The sequence below is a fragment of the Alligator mississippiensis genome, chromosome 3 (genome assembly GCF_030867095.1).
Source record: "Alligator mississippiensis isolate rAllMis1 chromosome 3, rAllMis1, whole genome shotgun sequence".
Classification (NCBI taxonomy): Eukaryota; Metazoa; Chordata; order Crocodylia; family Alligatoridae; genus Alligator; species Alligator mississippiensis.
In genome coordinates this window covers 298,615,779-298,637,441 of record NC_081826.1, presented here as the reverse complement: position 1 = coordinate 298,637,441, position 21,663 = coordinate 298,615,779, and the positions used below count along the sequence as shown (strand labels likewise).

Sequence of the window (21,663 nt, the reverse complement as noted above, 5' to 3'; positions counted from 1 at the left end):
ACCCCTCCTAGGCCTCACAGCCGCTCCCTCCTCCTCTCAGCAGTCAACACCCGACGCCAGCGCCGGGACGCACATCAGGTCCTGCACTAAGACACTGTAAACTCCTCTCTGGTCTTTTCCCCTGACACGATCTCGAGAGTTTGTGTCATTTAAAGAGGGGACGAATTGACTTTCATTTCCATGAAGTGCGAAGGCTCGGGAGGATGCGGGGCGGACGATGGGACTGGGATTAGGGAAGTGGATTTCTTCATTTTCTTAACTGAGTCACACTCAGATCTCCAGCTTCCCCGGCTCTCTCGTCCCCTCCAGCAGGAAGCAAATCTGCTACAATCAACACACAAACTTTCTTGTAACCAGTTATCTGCTTTCCCAGATTTGAGGTCACTGCTCGGGGCAGCCTGTGGACTATCCATCACAAGAGCTGGCCCTAGCTGCATGGTTTTCCTCCGGTGCTTTAACACTGGAAAAAAGCCATGTCAGATTAGGACATAGAAAAAACTAGAACCGTTGGTTCCAAAATGATACCATTTATTAGATCAACTGGAAAATGGCAAGAAAATTGTCCTTTTCTTGCCATTTTCCAGTTGGTCTAATAAAAGGTATCATTTTGGAACCAACAGTTCTAGTTTTTTCTATGTCCTTTCATCTCAGACCAACACGGCTACCAAGTACACCCCTGATGTCAGATGAGGAGGTTTTTTCAACCAGGTCCTTCTCACCCGTGGCCTTAGACGTGTTCCCCTTTTCCTTTTATTTAATAGTCCTCAGCACTACTTCCTTTATAGTAGTCTCCTTTTATTTCTCTTGGATGCATTTTTTGCAATGGGATTCATAAGCTTAAACAAAAGATGACAGCACAGAATAAATAAAACTTACCCATGTGAAATACCCCTGCAAAATCAAAGCAGTAGGTCTCAGACCCAGTACAATTTACAATCCCATTGCCACAGTCAGAAGATCCAATGCTGAAGCACACTGGACACTGCAAGCCATTGGGAGTGGTGTTCAGTGGTGGCACTGGGAACAAGCAGATCACAGTCGGGTTTGACAAGGTTAGAAGGGAAATGTGTGTATTCGAGATCTCCTCCCCTGTCAGCCTCTCAACCTTACGGGCAGGGGCACAGCTGTAGCTCCGGACGTGCATGAGCAGCACGGTCCAGTGTCCCCTGGGCTCCTGTGTGAAGCCCTGAAATCTTTCTCTGCTCAGTGGGAGTCTCCATGCTGCTGCATTTTGCCTCCCAGCCCCAGGCCCGTGGGGTGTTACCCAGTGCTAGGTCCCCTGCAGGGAGGGCAACACTTCTCAGGAGCTCAGGCCCACCTCCAGCAGGGCAAGTGAGACCTGCCCCACCCACACATCACCTGTCCCACTTGCTGGGTGACAGGGCTGTCCCTGCCAGGCTCTGACCAAACTGTGCTCTTGCTGCCAAGAAGGCTACCGGCTTCCTGGGCTGCATCGGTAGGAGCGCTGCCAGCAGATCCAGGGCAGTGATCCTTCCCCTCTATTCAGCACTGGTGAGGCCACATCTGGAGTCCTGTGTCCAGTTGTGGGCCCCCCAGTATAGAAAGGATGTGGACACATTGGAGAGAGTCCAGTGGAGGGCAATGAAAATGGTTAGGGGCTGGGGGACAGGACTCCTGAGGAGAGGCTGAGGGAACTGAGCTGACTGAGTCTGCAGAAGAGAAGGCTGAGGGGGGGTTGAATAGCAGCCTTCAGGTCCCTGCAGGGGGGCTGCAAAGAGGATGGAGCTGGACTGGTCTCAGTGGGGGCAGATGACAGGACAAGGAGCAATGGGCTCACCTTCCAACAAGGGAAGTTGAGGTTAGACAGTAGGAAAAACTTTCTTACTAGGAGGGTGGTGAGGCACTGGACCAGGTTACCCAGAAAGGTGGTGCAATCTGAATCCCTGCGAGGTTTGAATACTTGGGTAGACAAGTCATGGTTGGGATGATGTAGTTGGGGCCGGTCCTGCTTGGAGCAGGGGGGTTGGACTAGATGTGACTTCCTCAGGTCCCTTCAACCCTCATTTTCTAACATACTATAAACCCCAAAGGCTAGTGCCAGCTGAGGACAAAGCAGGACTTATCACTGAGACCCCAGCATGAGCCTCTTGTGATGGCTGGATGGGGAGCGGCAGAGGGGCGGTGAGAGACATACACTGCACAGATACTGTTCGACAGGCCTCCCCGGTGCAGCAGGCGATACTCCTTCTGAGTCTTATTCCCTGCTCCAAAAAAAAGCTAAAATGACTGTTGCGACACATGTTGGATGTGACACAGGACTTCTCGTTCAACAGGATCTTCACTCCGCCTGGAATAAAGAGGGATACAGAATAGAGTTACAGAACCACACTCGTTCCCAATGGACTTTCCTCCCTACACTGGCTTCTTTGCTGCCCTGGTACGGCACGACCTTGCCCCATATTATATACCAATCATGACAGGGTTGGGAGATCCTGGACTCGTCCTGAAGGACGTGTTGAGAGACACGGGGGTTTCCCTATGGGAAAGTGAGGTGGCACCATCATGTCTGAGACACCAGGGACACGATGTATTTAGGAGTACTCAGGCCCCAGCTCAACATTTCTTTGCCTACCCAAAACCTGCAGAGCTCACTTCATCTCCTCTCAGGAGCTTCTCCATGTCTTTACCCAGGTCAGTAATTCTCTCTTTCCGTCCATCCATCTTTCTGTACCCGGCTCCTCCCCAGAGCGGCATGTAGCTGGCCAGACAATGCTGCCTTGGTTAGACTGAGTCTTGGCCATTCAACGTCTTCCCGTCCAGGAGCCCAGCGCAGGGACCCTGGAGCACAAAGGTGATGCCGGATGCAGAGAGATGCACGCTCCTGCCCAGCTAACAGCCGAGGAGTCCAGCAAGTGCTCAAATAGGTGCATTGGGCAGTGAACTGGATATTTGGGCCTCTTGTGTGCTCTTCCCCTGCAGGTGTGAGAAGGGGGCAGGAAATACTGGCGGGGTTAGTAACCGCACCTCGAGCTCTTCATCACAAGCTGATTTATAGTACCTTTCACCTACCGAAAATCCCTTCACCTTTGATAATACCACAGGTATCTTGGTCAGGATCACAGGTCTGCATGGGGCCAGAACAGTCTTGCGTAAACCCATCACAAACTTTACACTGGAGAGAGCTGCCTGGAGGAGGAAAGAGAGCCGTCGTCCCTCGAGTGAGCATTACCCCCATTTCTCTTCCAGCTCCTCTGCTTCACCACCTGCTGCCTCCCTGCTTCCCTTCTGCATCTCCGGACATCTCTGAGCGCTATTGCAGACAGCCCACGTGAGCGACAAGGCAGGTGCCGCCTTCTCTTTTCTTCCTCCCCATTTGCCCCTACATTTGCCCCAGTTGCTTCCTACATTTCTCACATTGTTTTTGCTTTTTGCTTATTCCTGTGTTCGATCTGAACTCACAAAGAGCCCAGCTCTGTGGTCTTGTCTTCCCTGGAACACTTTTTTGGGGGGGGAATGGCTCTCAATACAGGAAAATAGATTTGGAGCTGGGTCCAAGAAGGTATCCATGAGGCTCAAACAATCACAAAGAGGGTTGAAAAAGAGCTGATTCCCTCCCTGTCCACCTACCTAGCACACGTGTCCCGCACTGCCCATCCCCACAGGATCTGAGCATGAGGGATCAGGCAGTGCCAAGGGATGTGACTAGACTTGCCCCGAAGGGACGTGTCCTGGGGCTGAGAGGCTTGGCCACGACACACGCCCTGGGTCCACAGTCCTGCTGTACAGGATGAGGCTTGCAGCCATCGGGACCCGTCCTGCAGTACGTGGCACATCCCAGACTGTCCTGAGAGAAGGGGCTGAGAAGGGGCTGGAGGGGCAGGAGCTGGATGGGGGCTGGAGTCAGGGCGGCGATCGAGCATGGGGGATGGGAGCAGCAGGTGGGGCGAGGGAAGCTGGGGCGAGGGGCTGCTTCCAGGGAAGGGGGCATGAAGAAGGGAGAACAGGAGAACGAGATGCTGTGGATATTGCCTCGTATCAGCTGGTCCCTCAGTGCCCGGGCACCTGATCACTCCCGCGCCTACTGCCCAGTCCCAGCCCTCGGGGCTCCCCTCGGCACTGAGCTGAGCTGTGCCATCAGGCCTGCAGGGCTCCCAGAGCGGCTGGGATTTTGGGGCGAGGGGAGCAGGGGCAGGACCCCCCCGCTGAAATCCAGGTTACGGGGTCGCACTTCGGCAGCAGGGACAAGGGATGCATTAACCCCTGCGGCTCCATGGCGCTGCTCACCACGGTGCGCTGCCACCTACTCCTCCGCTGGAGGCGGGTTCAAATCCAGCCCACAAGGCACTGTCACTGGGGTGAACATCTAACCTCCGTGCTGTACAGCTGGCAGGTCGGACGTGCCTCCAGGGTCACCTCGTGCAGCCCCTGCACGGACACACACATCACTGTCCCCAACCCTTTCCCGATAGATGCCCCTCCAGCCTCTGCTTGACAAGCGCCAGTGAAGATCCCACCATCGCCTTCCTGCAGGCAGCGTGTGCCAGGGTCTTCCTATTTCTGCAGCAGGGAAGCTGGGCATGAAAACATCTCAGCTGCTTTGAGGAGATCCAGAAAGCAAATTCCTTCTGGCTGCTGAGATCTCCCCACACCGCCGCGGGTTGGTACCTGGGATCGTGCCTGTGCCCTGATCTGAGGAGCAGCCGGGGTAGGAAGGCAAAGGGAGGCACGGCCCTGACTGCTGCAGGGAGTGGGAACAGGCGCCGCTACTGCTGGGCTCAGCGCGGCACAAAAGGGTCAGGGCCTCTCGCCAGCTGCTCTGGGTGCGAGGGCCCGGGCTGGGAGGAATCCCCGCTTCTCCTCGCAGCAGCCCAGCGCTTCACTAGCTCCATCCTGGGCAGGGGACCAGAGTCACCCCTTGCAGATATAACCTTTCAGTGGCAAACTCCAGCTGCCTTCTCCTCCCACCCACCTTCCTGGTCACATCCCTGTCTCGGCACCCGCACTCCCCTCCCGGCGAACTTTTGGAGCCGTCCCAGGGCTAGTCCTCTCCCCTGTCATAGATTCATAGATTCATAGATGTTAGCGTCGGAAGGGACCTCAATAGATCATCGAGTCCGACCCCCTGCATAAGCAGGAAAGAGTGCTGGGTCTAGATGACCCCAGCTAGATACTCATCCAACCCCCTCTTGAAGACCCCCAGGGTAGGGGAGAGCACCACCTCCTTTGGGAGCCCGTTCCAGACCTTGGCCACTCGAACTGTGAAGAAGTTCTTCCTAATGTCCCGTCTAAATTTGCTCTCTGCTAGCTTGTGGCCATTGTTTCTTGTAACCCCCGGGGGCGCCTTGGTGAATAAATCCTCACAAATTCCCTTCTGTGCCCCCGTGATGAACTTATAGGCAGCCACAAGGTCGCCTCTCAACCTTCTCTTGCGGAGGCTGAAGAGGTCCAGGTTCTCTAGTCTCTCCTTGTAGGGCTTGGTCTGCAGGCCCTTGACCATACGAGTGGCCCTTCTCTGGACCCTCTCCAGGTTATCCACATCCCTCTTGAAGTGCGGCGCCCAGAATTGCACGTAGTACTCCAACTGCGGTCTGACCAGCGCCCGATAGAGGGGAAGTATCACCTCCCTGGACCTATTTGTCATGCATCTGCTGATGCACGATAAAGTGCCATTGGCTTTTCTGATGGCTTCATCACACTGCCAGCTCATGTTCATCTTGGAGTCCGCTAGGACTCCAACATCCCTTTCCACCTCTGTGCCACCCAGCAGGTCATTCCCTAGGCTGTAGGTGTGCTGGACATTTTTCCTCCCTAGGTGCAGCACTTTGCATTTCTCCTTGTTGAACTGCATCCTGTTGTTTTCTGCCCACTTGTCCAACCTGTCCAGGTCTGCCTGCAGCTGTTCCCTGCCCTCCAGCGTGTCCACTTCTCCCCATAGCTTTGTGTCATCTGCAAACTTGGACAGAGTACACTTCACTCCCTCGTCCAAGTCGCTGATGAAGACATTAAAGAGTATCGGTCCAAGGACCGAGCCCTGCGGGACCCCACTGCCCACACCCTTCCAGGTCGAGACCGACCCATCCACCACGACTCTCTGGGTGCGACCCTCCAGCCAATTCGCCACCCACCGGACTGTGTAGTCATCCACGTCACAGCCTCTTAACTTGTTCACCAGTATGGGGTGAGATACCGTATCGAAGGCCTTCCTGAAGTCTATCCCTAATCCTGTGTCCAGGCATTTCGTAACCTGGTAATAAAAAGAGACCAGATTAGTCTGGCATGATCTGCCTGCTATGAACCCGTGCTGGTTTCCCCTCAGCATAATTTGTCCTGCCGGGCTCTCACAAATGTGAGCCTTGATAATTTTTTCAAAGACTTTGCCAAGGATGGAGGTGAGACTGACTGTCTGCCATGCATCCTCAGTGCCAGGAGACTCACCTTGGTCTAGGAAAGCCAAGAGGACGTAGAGGATGACGGGTGCTTTCATGGTGCGCAGGAGAGAGCCGGTGGCACTGGTCACAGGTCTCTTGACTTCTTGGTGGATGCAGAACAACTCTGCCCTGAATGCCTACTCTCAGAGGAGACCGCAAGTGCTATTTTGAGAAAATGAGAAGTAGAAGTGCCATCATGTGTGCAGCTCTGTTTCTGCAGAGCCACCTCAGCTGAGATTGCACTGATGCCTTAATTCAGGGCAGGGACTCGGCCTCTCTGCTTTGCACACTGGGCACGGCGCATTTCCTGTGCAGCCTCGGTGGAAAGACTGAGTTTCCTGAGGCTTCCTCTGCATCTCTGTTAATGGGGAAATGAGCTGGTGTCATCCCAACTGGCACCTGTGAGGCACTGTTCTCCTGAAGGTCCCTGGGGCTTTGCTTCTTATGTCTCCTACTGAGATACAGCCGGTTGTGGGCTCTTCCTACCGCGCAAGTCACTCCTCCTGCTCCCGGCCAGCCGTGGAGCCCTGAACCTGCCTCTGAAGGCAGAGGAGACCCCTTCACTCAAGGCAGAAACCCCAGGTCCCCTGGATCTCCTCTGGGGCCGGTCAGCCCATGTCCTGCAGGAGAGCACCCCGGACCAGGGGTTCAGCAGGAACGGGAAGGACCCACTGATGTGCTGCTCTGGGCAGGCATCTCCCACCGGTCATGGGCCAGGGGCTCCTGTTTGGGACATGAAGGGGACCTGGACCATGATCCTTGCTTCATTTGGACCCAACACCACTGGTGCAGGCACAGCCCTGGCAGCGTCCCTGCGTCCCGGCTGGGATCCCAATGCAGAGACAGTAGAGAGAGACGCTGCGCATCCTTGCCCCTGAAAAGTGTGACTTCCTTCACTTCTTAATCATGGCACCTCGGGGTCCCACACAGCAACTCCTCCAATCTGGTATCAAGCAAGCTTTATTTGTAACCCCCAGACTGTATACAGGCTAAGAATATCTATATATATCCGACCTGACAGGTGAGATAAGAGCTTCACAGCACTGGTCTTTGGTCAGCTGAACCTCGGACCCCTTGCTGGGCGCTTGATCTTCCTTGGTGTTTTCTGGTCCAATTTCCAGAGGTGGGAAACACAGCAGCTTCCTCTGTCTCCGCACAGCATGCTTGCATACCCGCATGTTCAATATTTCTCTTCTTATACTTCTGCATTTCCAGCTTTTCCATCACCAGCACCAAACATGTATCGAGCTTATATTTTTACCATATATAGATTTTAAATCAAGATTCATAGAAATGACTGCAGTTGCTAACTTGACATTTAATTTACAGCATCTGACTTCCATCTTGGACCTGGTCTTGCCCAAAACCATAGCACGACTCAAGATCTCGTGCTACAGAAAGCACCTAGGATTCACCTGATTCATTCACTCTGGCTGCGGAGAGATCTCAACACCCAATTCATTGCAGCCCCAGGTTCAGAGGAAGAGGCAGGAACCCCATGAGATAATCCAGCCCTTGAAGAGAGCTTCGTCCTACCAACCACTCCTTAGTGCTGGCTTCTTGCCCAGGACAGCTGGTGGGGAGCAGCACTGGGAGCTCGGGGCACGCCGCGGCTCTGCCTGGAGCCTGGTCCAAGAAAGCGCTGGCTCAGCGGACACCCCATGTTCACTCCACAAGGCCATTCAGACGCCTCCTGCTCCTGATTGTGCCCATACAAGATGTGACATTAGAGCCTAGATCCTTTCCCTTGCCCTGTTTTGGGAGAAGGGAGAAATTCAATCCTGTGCTTGGCCAACGTCAGTTGAGAGGGTGATTGTCGCCTTCCCTAGATGGCCTTTAGAGATACAACTTCCTGGGGGACGGATGCTGGATCCTGGGGACGACGCTGCAGTCTCCAGCACTGCTATCGTGCAGGATGACACAGACCCAAGGATGGGGCTCCTGAAAGAGCTGCCCACGAACACCTCCAGGCACTCATACACAGGACCCAAAGAAAGGTGTTGAAGGTTTGTGTAGACAAAGCCGTGGCTGGGATGATGTAGTTGGGGCTGGTCCTGCTCGGAGCAGGGGTCGGACTGGATGTGAGCCCCTGAGCTCCCTTCCACCCTCATGGTCTGTGATTCTCCTTTTGAGCTCGGGTGGGCTCCTGAGGTCTGGGGGAGGCAGGGGCCTGAGACAGGGAAAAGGGGGCGGTGGAAGAAGCTGGTCTCTGCCGTGTGCGCGGGGCGTCTGCTGAACACAGCTGGGGGCTCGGATTGGCACGTCTGGGTGATTTGGTTTTGACCTTGAGTTTTGTTTAAAAGCTGCTGCTGGGTTACAAACTTGGCCACCTGCAGGCACATTCAACTTCCCCGCGGTCTGCTGTTGGCCTGGCTCTTTCAAGCTTCCCATAGAGCAGTTTTATCGCTACATGCAGGCACGACCACACTGGTGTGTGGACACCCTCAGCGACCCGGCACAGAGATCCTTCTTTCTGTGGGCTCTGCACATTTCAGGGCACAAACCAGGCGTGTCACGCTGGCTCTTGTGCAAAGCTGCACAGGGCCGGGCAATGCCGCACCGCACCTGCTGCCATTGCACAGACTGGAGCTGGGAAAGGAGCCACAGAAATCCCTGCAGCTGCTGTTGTCCAGCTCCACCAGCCTTAGCGAGCACCCACTGCTGAGGCCTCCGCACCTTGTGTGAGCCACGGCGCTGTCCTCACCGCAGCACCCTGACACCACAGGCAGACGTGGGCCCAGCGCTGACCCCCGTGCAAGAGCCCATCCTGCTGTGTGAGAGGTGCCGTGTGCTGGAGCCCGGGTCTGGCACCTGGACATTTCCCAGATCGGCCTCGACCAGCCTGATTGACCCAGGGAGCTCTGCCACCCGATCAGATCACGGGCCAGGGGGAGTTGTCTGCAGGCAGCCTGGGAGCAAAGGGCTGGGACAGGGATCAATGGCAGGTGACGGCACACCGAGCGCTGCGTGCGTGAGCGCACCTCGGATATGCTCAGGACCAGCCTGTTGGCCCTGACGGGAGCGTTGCACCTCACTGAAAGGATGTCTGCTCAAGCAACTGGGCCACCAGCAACCTGCCTCCCAGACTGGAGTTTCTCCCTCTGGTCACAAGTAGACACGATGTGTTGGGAAGCAGCTTCTGGCACAGGGAAGTACCAACAGATTGCCAGGCCGGTTTTATTCCAGACCAGAAAGCATCAGAGTCCCACTCTCCCCAGCTCACAGCAGAGCACAACGGCTCGTGGACACCAGCACACGTTGAGGTCTGCCCTGCAAGCTGAGGTCCTGGCGCTGCCTCGGCGAGGCCTCTCTTCCCAAACGCACTGTGCTCCTCTGTCACAGCCAGCACAGGGGAGGGGGGCAGGTGAGCTGCATGGATCAAGGGGGAGGAGAGGGGCAGAGGAGGTATTACCAGGATTTGGGGGTGACCATGGGCCTGATCATGTAAATTTAAGACTGGAAATCATTCCCCAGCGAGACTCAGCGAATTCTGCACAGCCCCCAGGGCTCTTGTACCGGGGGTGTTGCAGAGGGATCCTCGCTGCCCTGGAGGATGTTTTCTCTGCTCAAATCATTGCCTCTCTGCTCCCTTCTTCCAGATGGGATCTCACCTGGGGCCAGTGCAATGCTCCCATCAGGGCCAAGGGGCTGGTCCTGAGCATATCCCAGGTGCATTCACCCCGAGTCCTGTGGCCAGACTTGAAGAAGGACATGGACAGATTAGAAAGAGTCAAAGAACAACACAAGTGTTAAGATCTTGTGATGGGCTAGCTGACAGTGACCTAACCCAGGGGTTTTGAAAGGGCAATGATTTTGGGGTTTTGAAAGGGAATGATGATTGGAGGTCTTGGGATTCCCTTACCTCACCAATCTGGTAATGATTTGGCCCAGGGGTTTTGAAGGGGTAAAAGATGATTGGAGGACTTGGGATTCCCTTTCCTCAGCAATCAGGCCCCAGAGACTCACCCTCCATGTCCCCTGATTGACTGTGTCGGTCACCTGGAAGAGGTTAAAAGGGGCAACGTGGCTGACTCAGGGAAGAGACCAGCAAGGGACCACAAGGAAGGAGCTTCAAAGAGCTGGCGAGAGCTGAGCTAGCAGGGCGGGAGCAGTTGCCCCAGAAGACCCTCAAGGAGTGGGACCTGCCGGCAGAACTGGGGTCCTCAGCAGCGCGGCGTGCGGCCGGCAGGAGAGGCTCCCTGCTGGGCTCCAGGATCCCCTACGAGAGGCTGTGGCCAGCAGGAGAGACTCCCCTGCCCCAGCAAGGGTCTGAGCAGCAACCTGAGAGGTTCCCAGCTTGACTTCCAGCTCCTCCAATCAGAAACCAGGCAGCTCAACATAAGACTGGAGCTCCTAGTAGGTCAAGACCCCTAGCCGCTTGGAGCAGTACGAGCACTGGTGGCTGTGTGGCAGAGTTTCTACCTACCAAGTAGGAAATCTGAATTCAAGTCCCAGTTTTGGTGACTTGGGGTGAGTGAGCTAACAAGGGAAAACTCCTCTTGCAGTGGAAAGGAGCCATTGTGTTTTCCCCTCTAGGTACCTAGGCCCTATATTCCTTGTCTTTTGACGTTTTGTGCCTTTTGTATTTCCAGTAATACCAACCAGTATTGTTTGCTCTGCTGTTTGTGTTTTACATTTTGGTTAACCCTGTCTTTGTCAACTGCTTAAATTTATCAATGATTGTAAGTGTCTAACCTTTGTTGAATCCTGCCCCTTCAGGGCATTATAGTGTGTCCTATACCCCCCTGGTTTATACAGGTTATGTTCCCAATATTGTTCCCTCATTAAAAGGTATATGGTAAAGTCCCCATTGGTGGTCTGACTCTGCTCTATAGGGGGAGGAGAGTCCCTACACCTCCCACAGCGCTTGTGCACCTGCTCTGATGCCTTCAGTTGGAGAGGGGGTACCTCTTGGAGTACTGCCCGGGTTACTTTTTGGGGGCTCATCTGGGATCCCTGTGTAGCAGGTGCTAGAATATTATTCAAGCGCTGTGTACCCCTGTAGAGAGAGAGCCACCAGGAGACATGTCCAATGCCGACCAGTCTGCCGTACCCTCCAGGATTGATGGGACGGTGCAGGGGGGAGCAGGGCAACCTGCTGGTACTGAGGCTATCCCGGAATGGGTGAGGGTTTTCCAGCAGATTCTGCGGGAGGTGACCTGTTCCTCCAGTGACCAGGTGGCCTACAAGAGACTCCAGAGTCTCTCAGGAACCCTTCCAGTCCCTGCAGGAGGGAAGGATTCAATTCTTGGCTCTCCCATATTCAAGAGGCTTTACTGACTTGGCAAATACCTGATGAGGATAAGCGACACCGTCTGCTGGAGGTCCTGAGGGAGCCTGCCTTTGGGGTTGTGAGGACTGCCAAACTCCAGAACCCTGCTACCGCCACCCAGCAATGCATGCAGGTCCTCCAGGATGCTTTTGGCCAACCACAGGGAGTGGGGGAGTGTACTTCAAATTACTGGGAACTTTCCACTGCAAGGGTGAGACTCTTTCAGCGTATGTCCTGTGCTTAGAGCCGGTGTTACAATGCCTGGTGACCCAAGGAGTGCTTAGTGTCACCGACACGGATCAGATACAGCTCCGGCAAATTCGTATTGGGGCACGGTATAGCTCGGACTAACTCCGGAACCTCACCTTAGCGGGGAGCAGGAGCAGCCCGCCTGACTTCAGTCACCTCCTCCGAGAGATTTGTGAAGAGGAAGAGATATCCAGACTCAGAGAGACTATGTGGGTCCCAGAGGATGTTTCCCCCCAGAGAGGACCCATGGCTCGGGTGTTAATGGTGGGTTCCCATGAGGACACCTTGTTGGGAGTGGAGGAGGAGCCCATGGCTCCAGCACTAGCAGCTGCCATGGCCAGAACCGCCCCCCCAGGGGTCAGCCTGTCCTCATGCCTTGGGAGGACCTCGGCCCCATACCCGCTCTAGGGCCCCAGGGTTCTGCTATAGATGTGGGGAGCCGGGGCACATGGCTCAGGAGTGCACCCAGCTTGAGAGCCCTGAATTGGTATTTGAAAGGTTAAAAGGCCGGTGTGGCACGGGAAACGGGGAAGGGGCAGAGCAATGGAGTTGGCTCCGCTCTGAACCCAGACAGACTCCCACATATTACCCTCAGTAAATTCGCTGCCAAAGGTGCTATTGGGACCCCATGCAGAGGTCCCCATGATGGTAAGAGGTCGCTCATGCCGGGCCATTCTAGACAGTGGCTCCCAGGTTACCATCTTATTTGAATCCTCCTATGACAAACATCTGAGACACTTGCCTTTGCTTCCCCTTACGGGGCTGGGACTTTATGGCTTAAGTGAGGAGCAGTATCCTGACAGGGCTTATGTGAACGTGAGGCTAAAATTCCCTGCTGAAATAGCTGGGGTGGAGGAAGAAGTGTCAGCCATCGCTCTAGTATGCCCTGATCCAGGGTGGATGGAAGGGGCCACTCTCATTGTAGGACCAAGGCCAGCCTTTTCCAGGTTCTCACTCACTACTGTAAACAACAGGCTGGCCCAGGTTACTAACAACGGTTAACGATGTATGCCTTGTGCTCAGAGGCGTATGACCAATGGGTGCAAAGAGAGATGTGGGGTCTCCCTGAGGTTGTGGGGACCCTGCACTTCTTTGAAGCAAAGCTCCAACGAGTCCCTGCACAGGGCCAATGGACTTTGCCTACTGTATGCAATTGGATTGAGAGGGATGAAAAGAATAAGCTGCTGGTGGTGGAGACCCCCATGGGAGAGAGAGACCCAATGCTCTGAGGGAGCCTGATGGTGTGATCGAGACAAAAGGGCTCAGCCAAGACCCGGTTTCAGTGATACTGGTTAACGCAACCTTGAAAGATACTGTGGTCCACCCGGGACAGAAGGTGGCCTTGATAAAGGAAGCTGAAGTGGTGAGCCCTGAGCAAAGGGAAACCCCGCCCCAATTGACCCTTCAAGGTTCTTTTTTGGGAACTCCCCGGTGCCCGAAGCCTGTAAAGTTCAGCTCAGGGACAAACTCAGGGCTTGAGCCTATGTTTTCTCCCTGCCTGACTGGGATGTGGGGGAGACTAAGGGCAAGGAGCATCCCATTCGTCTGAGCAACCCATGGCCATTTCATGAAAGGCCTCAGCACATTCCCCTCGCTGAGATGGGGGAAGTAAGATGTCATCTGCAGGAGCTCATGGACCACCGCATCGTCACGGAATCTAAGAGCCTGTATGCCTCTCCCATTGTGACTGCGTGGAAGAAGAACGACCAACTCTGTGTGTATTGATTACCGGACTTTCAACGCCCGGACCATCACTGATCAATACACTGTCCCACGGGTGCAGGAGGCTTTGGACAGTTTAGTAGGGAGCAATGGTTTTCAGTACTAGATCTGCACAGCAGCTACTACCAGATACCTCTTAGGGAAGAGGACAAAGAGAAGACTGCTTTTCTTTGCCCCTTGGGATTCTATCAGTTTGAGCAAATGCCCCAAGGGATATCTGGGGCCCGTTCCACTTTCCAGTGACTAATGGAGAAGGTGGTTGGAGATATGCATGTGACCCAAGTACTGGTTTATTTAGATGATATTATTGTTTTTGGAAAGAACCTGGAGGAACACGAAGAACGGCTGCTCCGGGTACTCGATCAGCTGGAGACCACTGGACTTAAGTTGGCCATTGATCAATGTAAGTTCTGCCAGGCCTCTGTGAAGTGCGTAGGACATGTTGTATCACAGGAGGGGGTCAGCACTGATCCGGAGAAAGTGCCTGCTGTGACCACCTGGCCTCCACCCAAGAACTTTAGGGAACTGAAAAGGTTCCTGGGATTTGCGGGTTTCTACCAGCGATTATTTAAAGACTCTGCTACAATAACTGGACCTTTAAATGCCCTAACTTGCGGACACCAGGTGGGAAGGCCGCCCTGCAAGAAGGGGTGAAACAATGGCTTAAATGGGCTTCCTGCGACACGAAGCCCCACAGAGCCTTTTGGTCCCTGGTGGGACTCCCGGTGTGAAGATGCCTTCCAGGAGGTGATCCGGCGGTTGACTCAGGCACCTGTGCTGGCATATGCTGACCCCAACCGCCCTTTTATTTTGCACACGGATGCTAGCCTGTCCGGACTGGGGGCTGTACTGTACCAGGAACATGATGGACACCCGCAACCAGTGGCTTTTGCCAGCAGGGGATTGTCACCCAGCAAGACGCGCTACCCGGTACATAAGCTTGAATTCCTGGCCCTCAAGTGGGCCGTCACTGAGAAATTCTGGGACTATCTGTATGGGACTACCTTCTAGGTGTGGACAGACAATACTCCCCTTACCTATGTGCTCACCAGGGCTAAGTTGGATGCGACCGGCCAACGTTGGATCACAGCACAGGCCAACTATACCTTTAGCCTGCACTATCGAGCAGGACGAAAGAACGTGGATGCTGATGCCCTGTTTTGACAACTCCCCAGCAACCCTGGCAGTGTTTGGAGCCCCAAGATGGTGAAGACCATTTGCGACCTGCAGCTACAAGACCCTTTGGGGACGAGGGAAAGTACTGTTAGCATGGCTGAGGTGTTGGGGTTGCCCCCTGAGGGGATCCCACAGGCCTGGGTTCAGTACACCATGCTGACTCCCTCCTCATTGCCCCAGGTCACGGCCACAGAATGGCGGACAGGGCAAGAACAGGACCCAGATGTGCGAGAGGTGCTGCGTGCCCGGAGATCAGGGAATACCCGCCCCACCACCCTTAATAATGCTACCCCAGCAGCCCACCTCCTGTTGAGGGAGTGGGAAGATTCATAGATTCATAGATGTTAGGGTCGGAAGGGACCTCAATAGATCATCAAGTCCGACCCCCTGCATAAGCAGGAAAGAGTGCTGGGTCTAGATGACCCCAGCTAGATGCTCGTCTAACCTCCTCTTGAAGACCCCCAGGGTAGGGGAGAGCACCACCTCCCTTGGGAGCCCGTTCCAGACCTTGGCCACTCGAACTGTGAAGAAGTTCTTCCTAATGTCCAGTCTAAATCTGCTCTCTGCTAGCTTGTGGCCATTGTTTCTTGTAACCCCCGGGGCGCCTTGGTGAATAAATCCTCACCAATTCCCTTCTGTGCCCCCGTGATGAACTTATAGGCAGCCACAAGGTCGCCTCTCAACCTTCTCTTGCGGAGGCTGAAAAGGTCCAGTTTCTCTAGTCTCTCCTCGTAGGGCTTGGTCTGCAGGCCCTTGACCATACGAGTTGCCCTTCGCTGTACCCTCTCCAGGTTATCCGCATCCTTCTTGAAGTGTGGCGCCCAGAATTGCACGCAGTACTCCAACTGTGGTCTGACCAACGCCCTATAGAGGGGAAGTATCACCTCCCTGGACCTATTTGTCATGCATCTGCTGATGCACGATAAAGTGCCATTGGCTTTTCTGATGGCTTCGTCACACTGCCGGCTCATGTTCATCTTGGAGTCCACTAGGCTTCACTTGTTTGATGGAGTGCTACATTGGGAGGTGCAGGACCCAGAAGGATGGAGATATTGGCAGCTGGTCCTCCCTCAGAAGTATAAGGCCCTTGCATTATGGGTCTTGCATGATGACTTTGGGCACATGGGGGTGGAGCACACCCTGGCGCTAGCCCGTGAGCAGTTCTTTTGGCCCAAAATGGCTGAAGAAGTAAGGACTAAATGCTCAAACTGTGATTGGTGGGTGCAGAGGAAGACCCTGCCCACTCAAACTGCCTATCTACACACCATCCAGAGCTCAAAACCCATGGAGCTCGTGTGCGTGGATTTCTTAGCAATAGAAGGGGAGGGGCACCGAAAGGGGAATGTGCTGGTTGTGACGGACCACTTCACCCGATATGCCCAGGCCTTCCTTACGCGAGATCAAACAGCAAGAACAGTTGCCAAAGTACTGTGGGAAAAGTACTTCTCTGTGTTTGGGCAGCCCACAAGAATCCAATCCGATCAAGGGCGAGATTTTGAGAGCCGGTTGTTGCATGAAGTACTGACAGTGGCTGGCATACACAAATCGAGGACTACACCCTACCACCATTTGATGGTCTCAAATTGCAGGTAAGGAAATTGGGGCGGGCTACTAGGCCTGTGCGAGTCGGCAGCAATTTGATCCGGCTTCAGATCCAGCTGCTTCGGATGGTCACGGTCCGATCGGGAGCTCCAGGCCGGGTTGCGCCTCCATCCAGCTGAAGCGGGTCCGAAGCTTCGGAGCCGTCTAGGAGATCCAGGCATAGGGTATAATGGGGAATCAATGAAATATCTATAACTTTGTTGTTTTTTGTCTGATGTGGATAAAACTTGCAGAGATGATAGCTTCTACTGAGGTCATAAAATTGTTTCAAGAAGATTGGTGCAGGGGTTTGGGAGGAACTGTACCCCAAATTCTTGAAAACCAAACTCACATCACGGGTGTGTGCCACACCACAGCAGGGTCAAAACTGCAGGGCCAGGAGCTCTTGCTGAGACCAAAAAGCCTGCCCAGTTTCAAGGAGATCGGTGCAGGGGTTTGGGGGAGCTGTACCCCAAGCTGTGGACAAGCAGAACTGGTGCCATGGGTGACACTGCGTGTTAAGGCGTGGCGGGGTGACAGCTGCAGGGATGGTGGCCCCTGCTGTGACGCCTGCTAGCTGCTGAGACGATGGGTGTGGGGGGGATCTGGGGCTCTGCACCCCTCGCTGCTGACAGTCAAACTTGGGCCAAGACTGTGTCTGTCTTGGGGCAGTTGATTGTCTGTATTGAGTCTTTCCTCTCCTTAGCCTGGTTTTGCAGGGGCTAATTGATGCTCGTTAAGTCGTTATGTAGTAGCTAGGGCCTGTGTATTGAGCTGGTCCCGAGCGAATCACGATTGATTGATGGTAACTGGGAACAGGGCAGAGCAGCAGCCAGGCCCGCAGCAGCCAGGCCCTCCCGGCCCGGGACAGCCGCAGTCAGTCCCACAGCCCCCATGGCACGAGTTCTGCTTGTCCGCAGCTTGAGGGGCACTTCTCCACAAACCCCTGCACTGATCTTCTTCAAGCTCGGCAGGCTTCATCCTCTCTGCAGAGTCTACCACTCCTGAAAATTTCATCCAGATAGGACAAAAGCAACAAAATTATAGATATTATATAGTTTCCACATTATACCCTAAGGCCAGATCTCCGAGATGGCCCCAAAGCGCTTCGGGGAGCTGAATGAGGCGACGCTTTGACCCAGACGTGCTGCTTCGCACCCCAAAGCATCTGAATCTTCTCCGGATCTGAAGCTCTGTCCAAAGCCTCGCACAGCCCTAGTGGTGATGAGGAAGAACGTGCTGGCTATGAGCCCGGTGGAGCTTTGGAAAAGATAATGCTACAGGGGTTGTGCGATCTGCATCCTGGGAAATCTTAAGGAGCAGATTCGGCAAGCACCTGCCTGTCTGGGGTGCTTCACACAGGGCTGATCCTGCCTCGAGCAGGGCTTGGACTACAGGTCCTTTCCAACCCTACTTCTCCTTAAGTTTTTTGATAAGGAAACTCAAAGTGTTTGGTCCTGGCCCTTTTAGCCCCCAGCAGTGTCTGGTAAAGTGTTGCAGAACTGAAAGGGTCTTTCTGAGGCTGTTTTATGCAGCTAGAAACTGGAGTTGTCCCAAGATCTCTTCTTCCTGCTGCTTGTACTGCACAGCGGTATTAAACAGTGTGTCCCTGCACCCCAGCCTGGGAGAAACAGCCACAGAATACATCAGAAAACCTGACAAATTAAGCACATGCCAGATGCTAAGATGGACGTGACTCATTAATGCTGGTCTAGCTTAAATGACTCCATACACCAACGTAAGAATATCAAGATAAAGACAGGAGTGAAGTTTTACTTGTGATTTCTTCTGGAATAACTTTATCCCATCTTTTAATAAATGGGAATACAGTAGGGTAATTTGTTGTGTGTGTGGCGGGCCAGTAGGGGGTGCTCCTGCGTTGAGCCGCCCACCTCCCTGCGCCCAACCACCTTCCAGGCTCCGAGTGCCTCCCTTAGGGTGCCTCCCGTCCGGCCGACCCCTTCCCTGGAGCACCCCCGCTAGCCTGGGGTCCCGCTGCCACCATCCAAGGCTCTGGACTCACTTCTGGCTCTGCGCGCCTTGGAGAACGCAGGCCTGATCGTCCAATGGGTACTAGATCCAATACCAGCACTTGGGGCACTTCCCCAAGTCAGGGGCTTATTAGGAAAGTCTCCCTTAGTCCACAGACCTAAGGGGCCTCCTTGGCATAATTTAGACCCACCCCTCAATAAGTCTCCCACACCGGTCACAAGGAGAACTTTATTGATTACAGGGGGTAGGGTGAAAACAGGGTAAAAGGTAGAGCAGTATCATAGAAATCTTACAGGAATATCAAAGGAATCCCATTGAGCAAACCAGGGTGGCTGAGGTAGCCGTTTAAACACGCATCTGAGTTACTGAAACTAAATATCTAATCGGATCTTTAGTAGCTTACTCACTCGCATCGTCCAGAGGTGGTTGGAGTTTCCTCTGGAGGCAGGGCACTCTTGGAGCATGCGGTGATGAGGAGAGAGCCAGGCTCAGATTCACCTGGATGACCGCATGGCTAATGGCTGACACCCCTTCTTCTTGGACCGAGCCCTTAAATAACCTCTCTGACCTCAGCAGCCTGGTCCAATCGAAGCTGCCAATACTAGCCACAAGCCGACCAATCTCCCCAGCATCCCTGGCTACCTGGGCCCGCGCAGGGCCGGGTCTTTCCCCCCTGCCCAGGTGACTAGAGCATCGCCTCCCAGGCGCCAGGCTTTTGTCATGTAGACCAGGTGGGAGATCCCCGCCCTGAGGAATGAAACACCAGCCTCCCAGGCTGGCTGAGACAGGTCTCTGGAGAGGGGCACTGACGGTGGCATTTCTGCCACAGTGTGTTCAATCCTCTTTCACACCATGGCCATGTCTTGCATCCAGGCCTGGGGGCAAAAATCCACCTGCGGAGAGAAGCCATAACAGGAAGTGTCACACACAAGCGAGGAGGCAGAGGGATCCTCATCCGACCTTGCATTTCTTGGCCCTCGGGAACATCAGGACATCGTCTTCGCCAAGATGAGCCCGGCCATGATGGGAAGAGAGAGGGTGGGTGGCAGGGTCCATCTGGAAGCCTTGCTGGCTGCAGGAGTGGCCAGTTTGCATTCAAACCTGTTTGCATCCACGGGGAAGAGTAGGAATTCCTGTATCTCATCTAGTGGCACTTTGCACTCGGGGTGAGAGGTGCAGCCTTTCATTCCAGCTTTTAAATTGACTTCCCAAGCAGGGCAGAAGAAACACACTGAGCATCACGGCAGGTCTTACCGGTCCCTGCAACAACCCCTCCTAGGCCTCACAGCCGCTCCCTCCTCCTCTCAGCATTTGACACCCGACGCCAGCGCCGGGACGCACATCAGGTCATGCATTACGACACCGTAAACTCCTCTCTGGTCTTTTCCCCTGACACAATCTCGAGAGTTTGTGTCATTTCAAGAGGGGATGAATTCACTTTGATTTACGTGATGTGCGAAGGCTAGGCAGGGTGTGGGGCTGATGATGGGGCTGGGATTAGCAGGTGGATTTCTTCATTTTTTTGTTTGCTGTCTACTTTCCGAAGACTAATAGAGGACAAGAACAATGGTGACTTTTACCTCCCCAGGGAATCCCTCTGCTTGTGCTTTACCCCAAGGAGTTGTCTAATCTGGCAGTCTCGGGGCGACATGGGTTTTATTCAGTCCGGTCGCTTCATTATGTTGTATCGGTAACCTTGCGAGTTCTCTTTCAGAGACTGAAAAGGCTGATCCGTCTCTGATGAAATGCCGGTGTTGAGAGTTTTGTGGCTGAGACTCTGGGGGTTTCTTCCAAGCAGCAAGACAGTTTGCTTTGCTCTCTGTACAGGGAATGGCTCCTGGAGGCACTTGCCCCCTGGGAAGCTGGGACTGGTTGTGGGGACTGCGATTGCTGAAAGAAAGAGCTGTGTGCGTGCTGTCTGTGCCCACCTCTGGCCCAGGACTCGTGTCTCTGGTGTGAGTGAGTGAGTCACACTCACATCTCCAGCTTCCCCGGCTCTCTCGTCCCCTCCAGCAGGAAGCAAATCTGCTACAATCAACACACACACTTTCTTATAACCACTAATCTGCTTTCCCAGGGTGGAGGTCACAGCTGGGGGCAGCCTGGGGACAACCCAGCACAAGAGCTGGCCCTGCCTGCATGGTTTTCCTCCGGGTGCTTGAACACTGGAACAAAGCCCTGTCAGATGAGGAGGCTTTTTCAGCCAGGTCCCTGCCACACGTGGTCTTAAACGTGTTCCCCTTCCCTTTTATTCAGTAGTCCTCAGCTCTACTTCCATTACATTTGCCTCCTTTTCTTTCTCTTGGATGCATTTCTTGCAATGGGGTTTGTAAGATCAAACACAATATGACAGCACAGAATGAGTAAACTTACCCATGACAAGTGTCCCTGTGAAATCAAAGCAGTAGGTCTCAGACCCGGTACAATACACAATCTCGTTGCCACACTCATAAGATCCAAGGCTGAAGCACACTGGACACTGCAAGCCATTGGGAGTGGTGTTCACTGGTGGCAGTGGGAACAAGCAGATCACAGTCGGGTTTGACAAGGTTAGAAGGGAAATGTGTGCATTCGAGATCTCCTCCCCTGTCAGCCTCTCAACCTTACGGGCAGGGGCACAGCTGTAGCTCCGGACGTGCATGAGCAGCACGGTCCAGTGTCCCCTGGGCTCCTGTGTGAAGCCCTGAAATCTTTCTCTGCTCAGTGGGAGTCTCCACACTTCTGCATTTTGCCTCCCAGCCCCAGGCCCGTGGGGTATTACCCAGTGCCAGGTCCCCTGCAGGGAGGGCAACGCTTCTCAGGAGCTCAGGACCAGCTCCAGCAGGGCAAGTGAGACCTGCCACTGACAGCTCCCCCCACACGTCACCTGTCCCGCTTGCTGGGTGATAGGGCTGTCCCTGCCAGGCTCTGACCAAACTGTGCTCTTGCTGCCAAGAAGGCTACCGGCTTCCCGGGCTGCATTGGCAGGAGCACTGCTAGCAGATCGAGGGCAGTGATCCTTCCCCTCTATTCAGCACTGGGGAGGCCACATCTGGAGTCCTGTGTCCAGTTGTGGGCCCCCACTACAGAGAGGTTGAGGGAACCAGGATTATTTAGTCTGAAGAAGGGAAGTCTGAGGGGGATTGAACAGCAGCCGTCACCTCCCTGCAGGTGGGGTGCAAAGAGGATGGAGCTGGACTGATCTCAGTGGGGGCAGATGACAGAGAAGGAGCAATGGACTCAAGCTACAGCTAGGAAAGTTAAGGTTAGATATTAGGACAAAATTCCCCATGAGGAGGGTGG

The 21,663-nt window shown here is 54.3% G+C and overlaps 1 protein-coding gene across 2 annotated transcripts; it reads right to left on the bottom strand.

The window, feature by feature from the left end:
• Positions 1–645: 645 nt before the first annotated feature.
• Positions 646–21,024, bottom strand: LOC132249667 (phospholipase A2 inhibitor NAI-like). 2 transcript variants are annotated; one of them, XM_059725309.1, is made up of 4 exons: positions 20,755–21,024; positions 3,031–3,147; positions 2,156–2,308; positions 646–1,017 (listed from the first exon to the last, which is right to left on the bottom strand). In XM_059725309.1, the coding sequence occupies exons 1-4, from the start codon at positions 21,020–21,022 to the stop codon at positions 830–832; spliced, it is 726 nt and encodes a 241-aa protein (XP_059581292.1). In that variant the 5' UTR covers positions 21,023–21,024; the 3' UTR covers positions 646–829. The 2 variants fall into 2 exon arrangements, with proteins under 2 accessions (XP_059581292.1, XP_059581293.1); XM_059725310.1 differs by lacking the exon at positions 20,755–21,024 and adding an exon at positions 6,397–6,636.
• Positions 21,025–21,663: the final 639 nt, after the last annotated feature.

What these genes read in the sequence shown, in the direction of transcription:
- LOC132249667 (XM_059725309.1), bottom strand. Translation starts at nt 21,022, where the DNA reads ATGCACGTCCGGAGCTACAGCTGTGCCCCTGCCCGTAAGGTTGAGAGG. An exon ending in CACAGGGACACTTGTCATGG is followed by an intron (nt 3,148 to 20,754) that starts GTAAGTTTACTC and finishes TTCCTCCTCCAG; the next exon opens with GCAGCTCTCTCCAGTGTAAA. An exon ending in TCGAACAGTATCTGTGCAGT is followed by an intron (nt 1,018 to 2,155) that starts GTATGTCTCTCA and finishes GCTTGTTCCCAG; the next exon opens with TGCCACCACTGAACACCACT.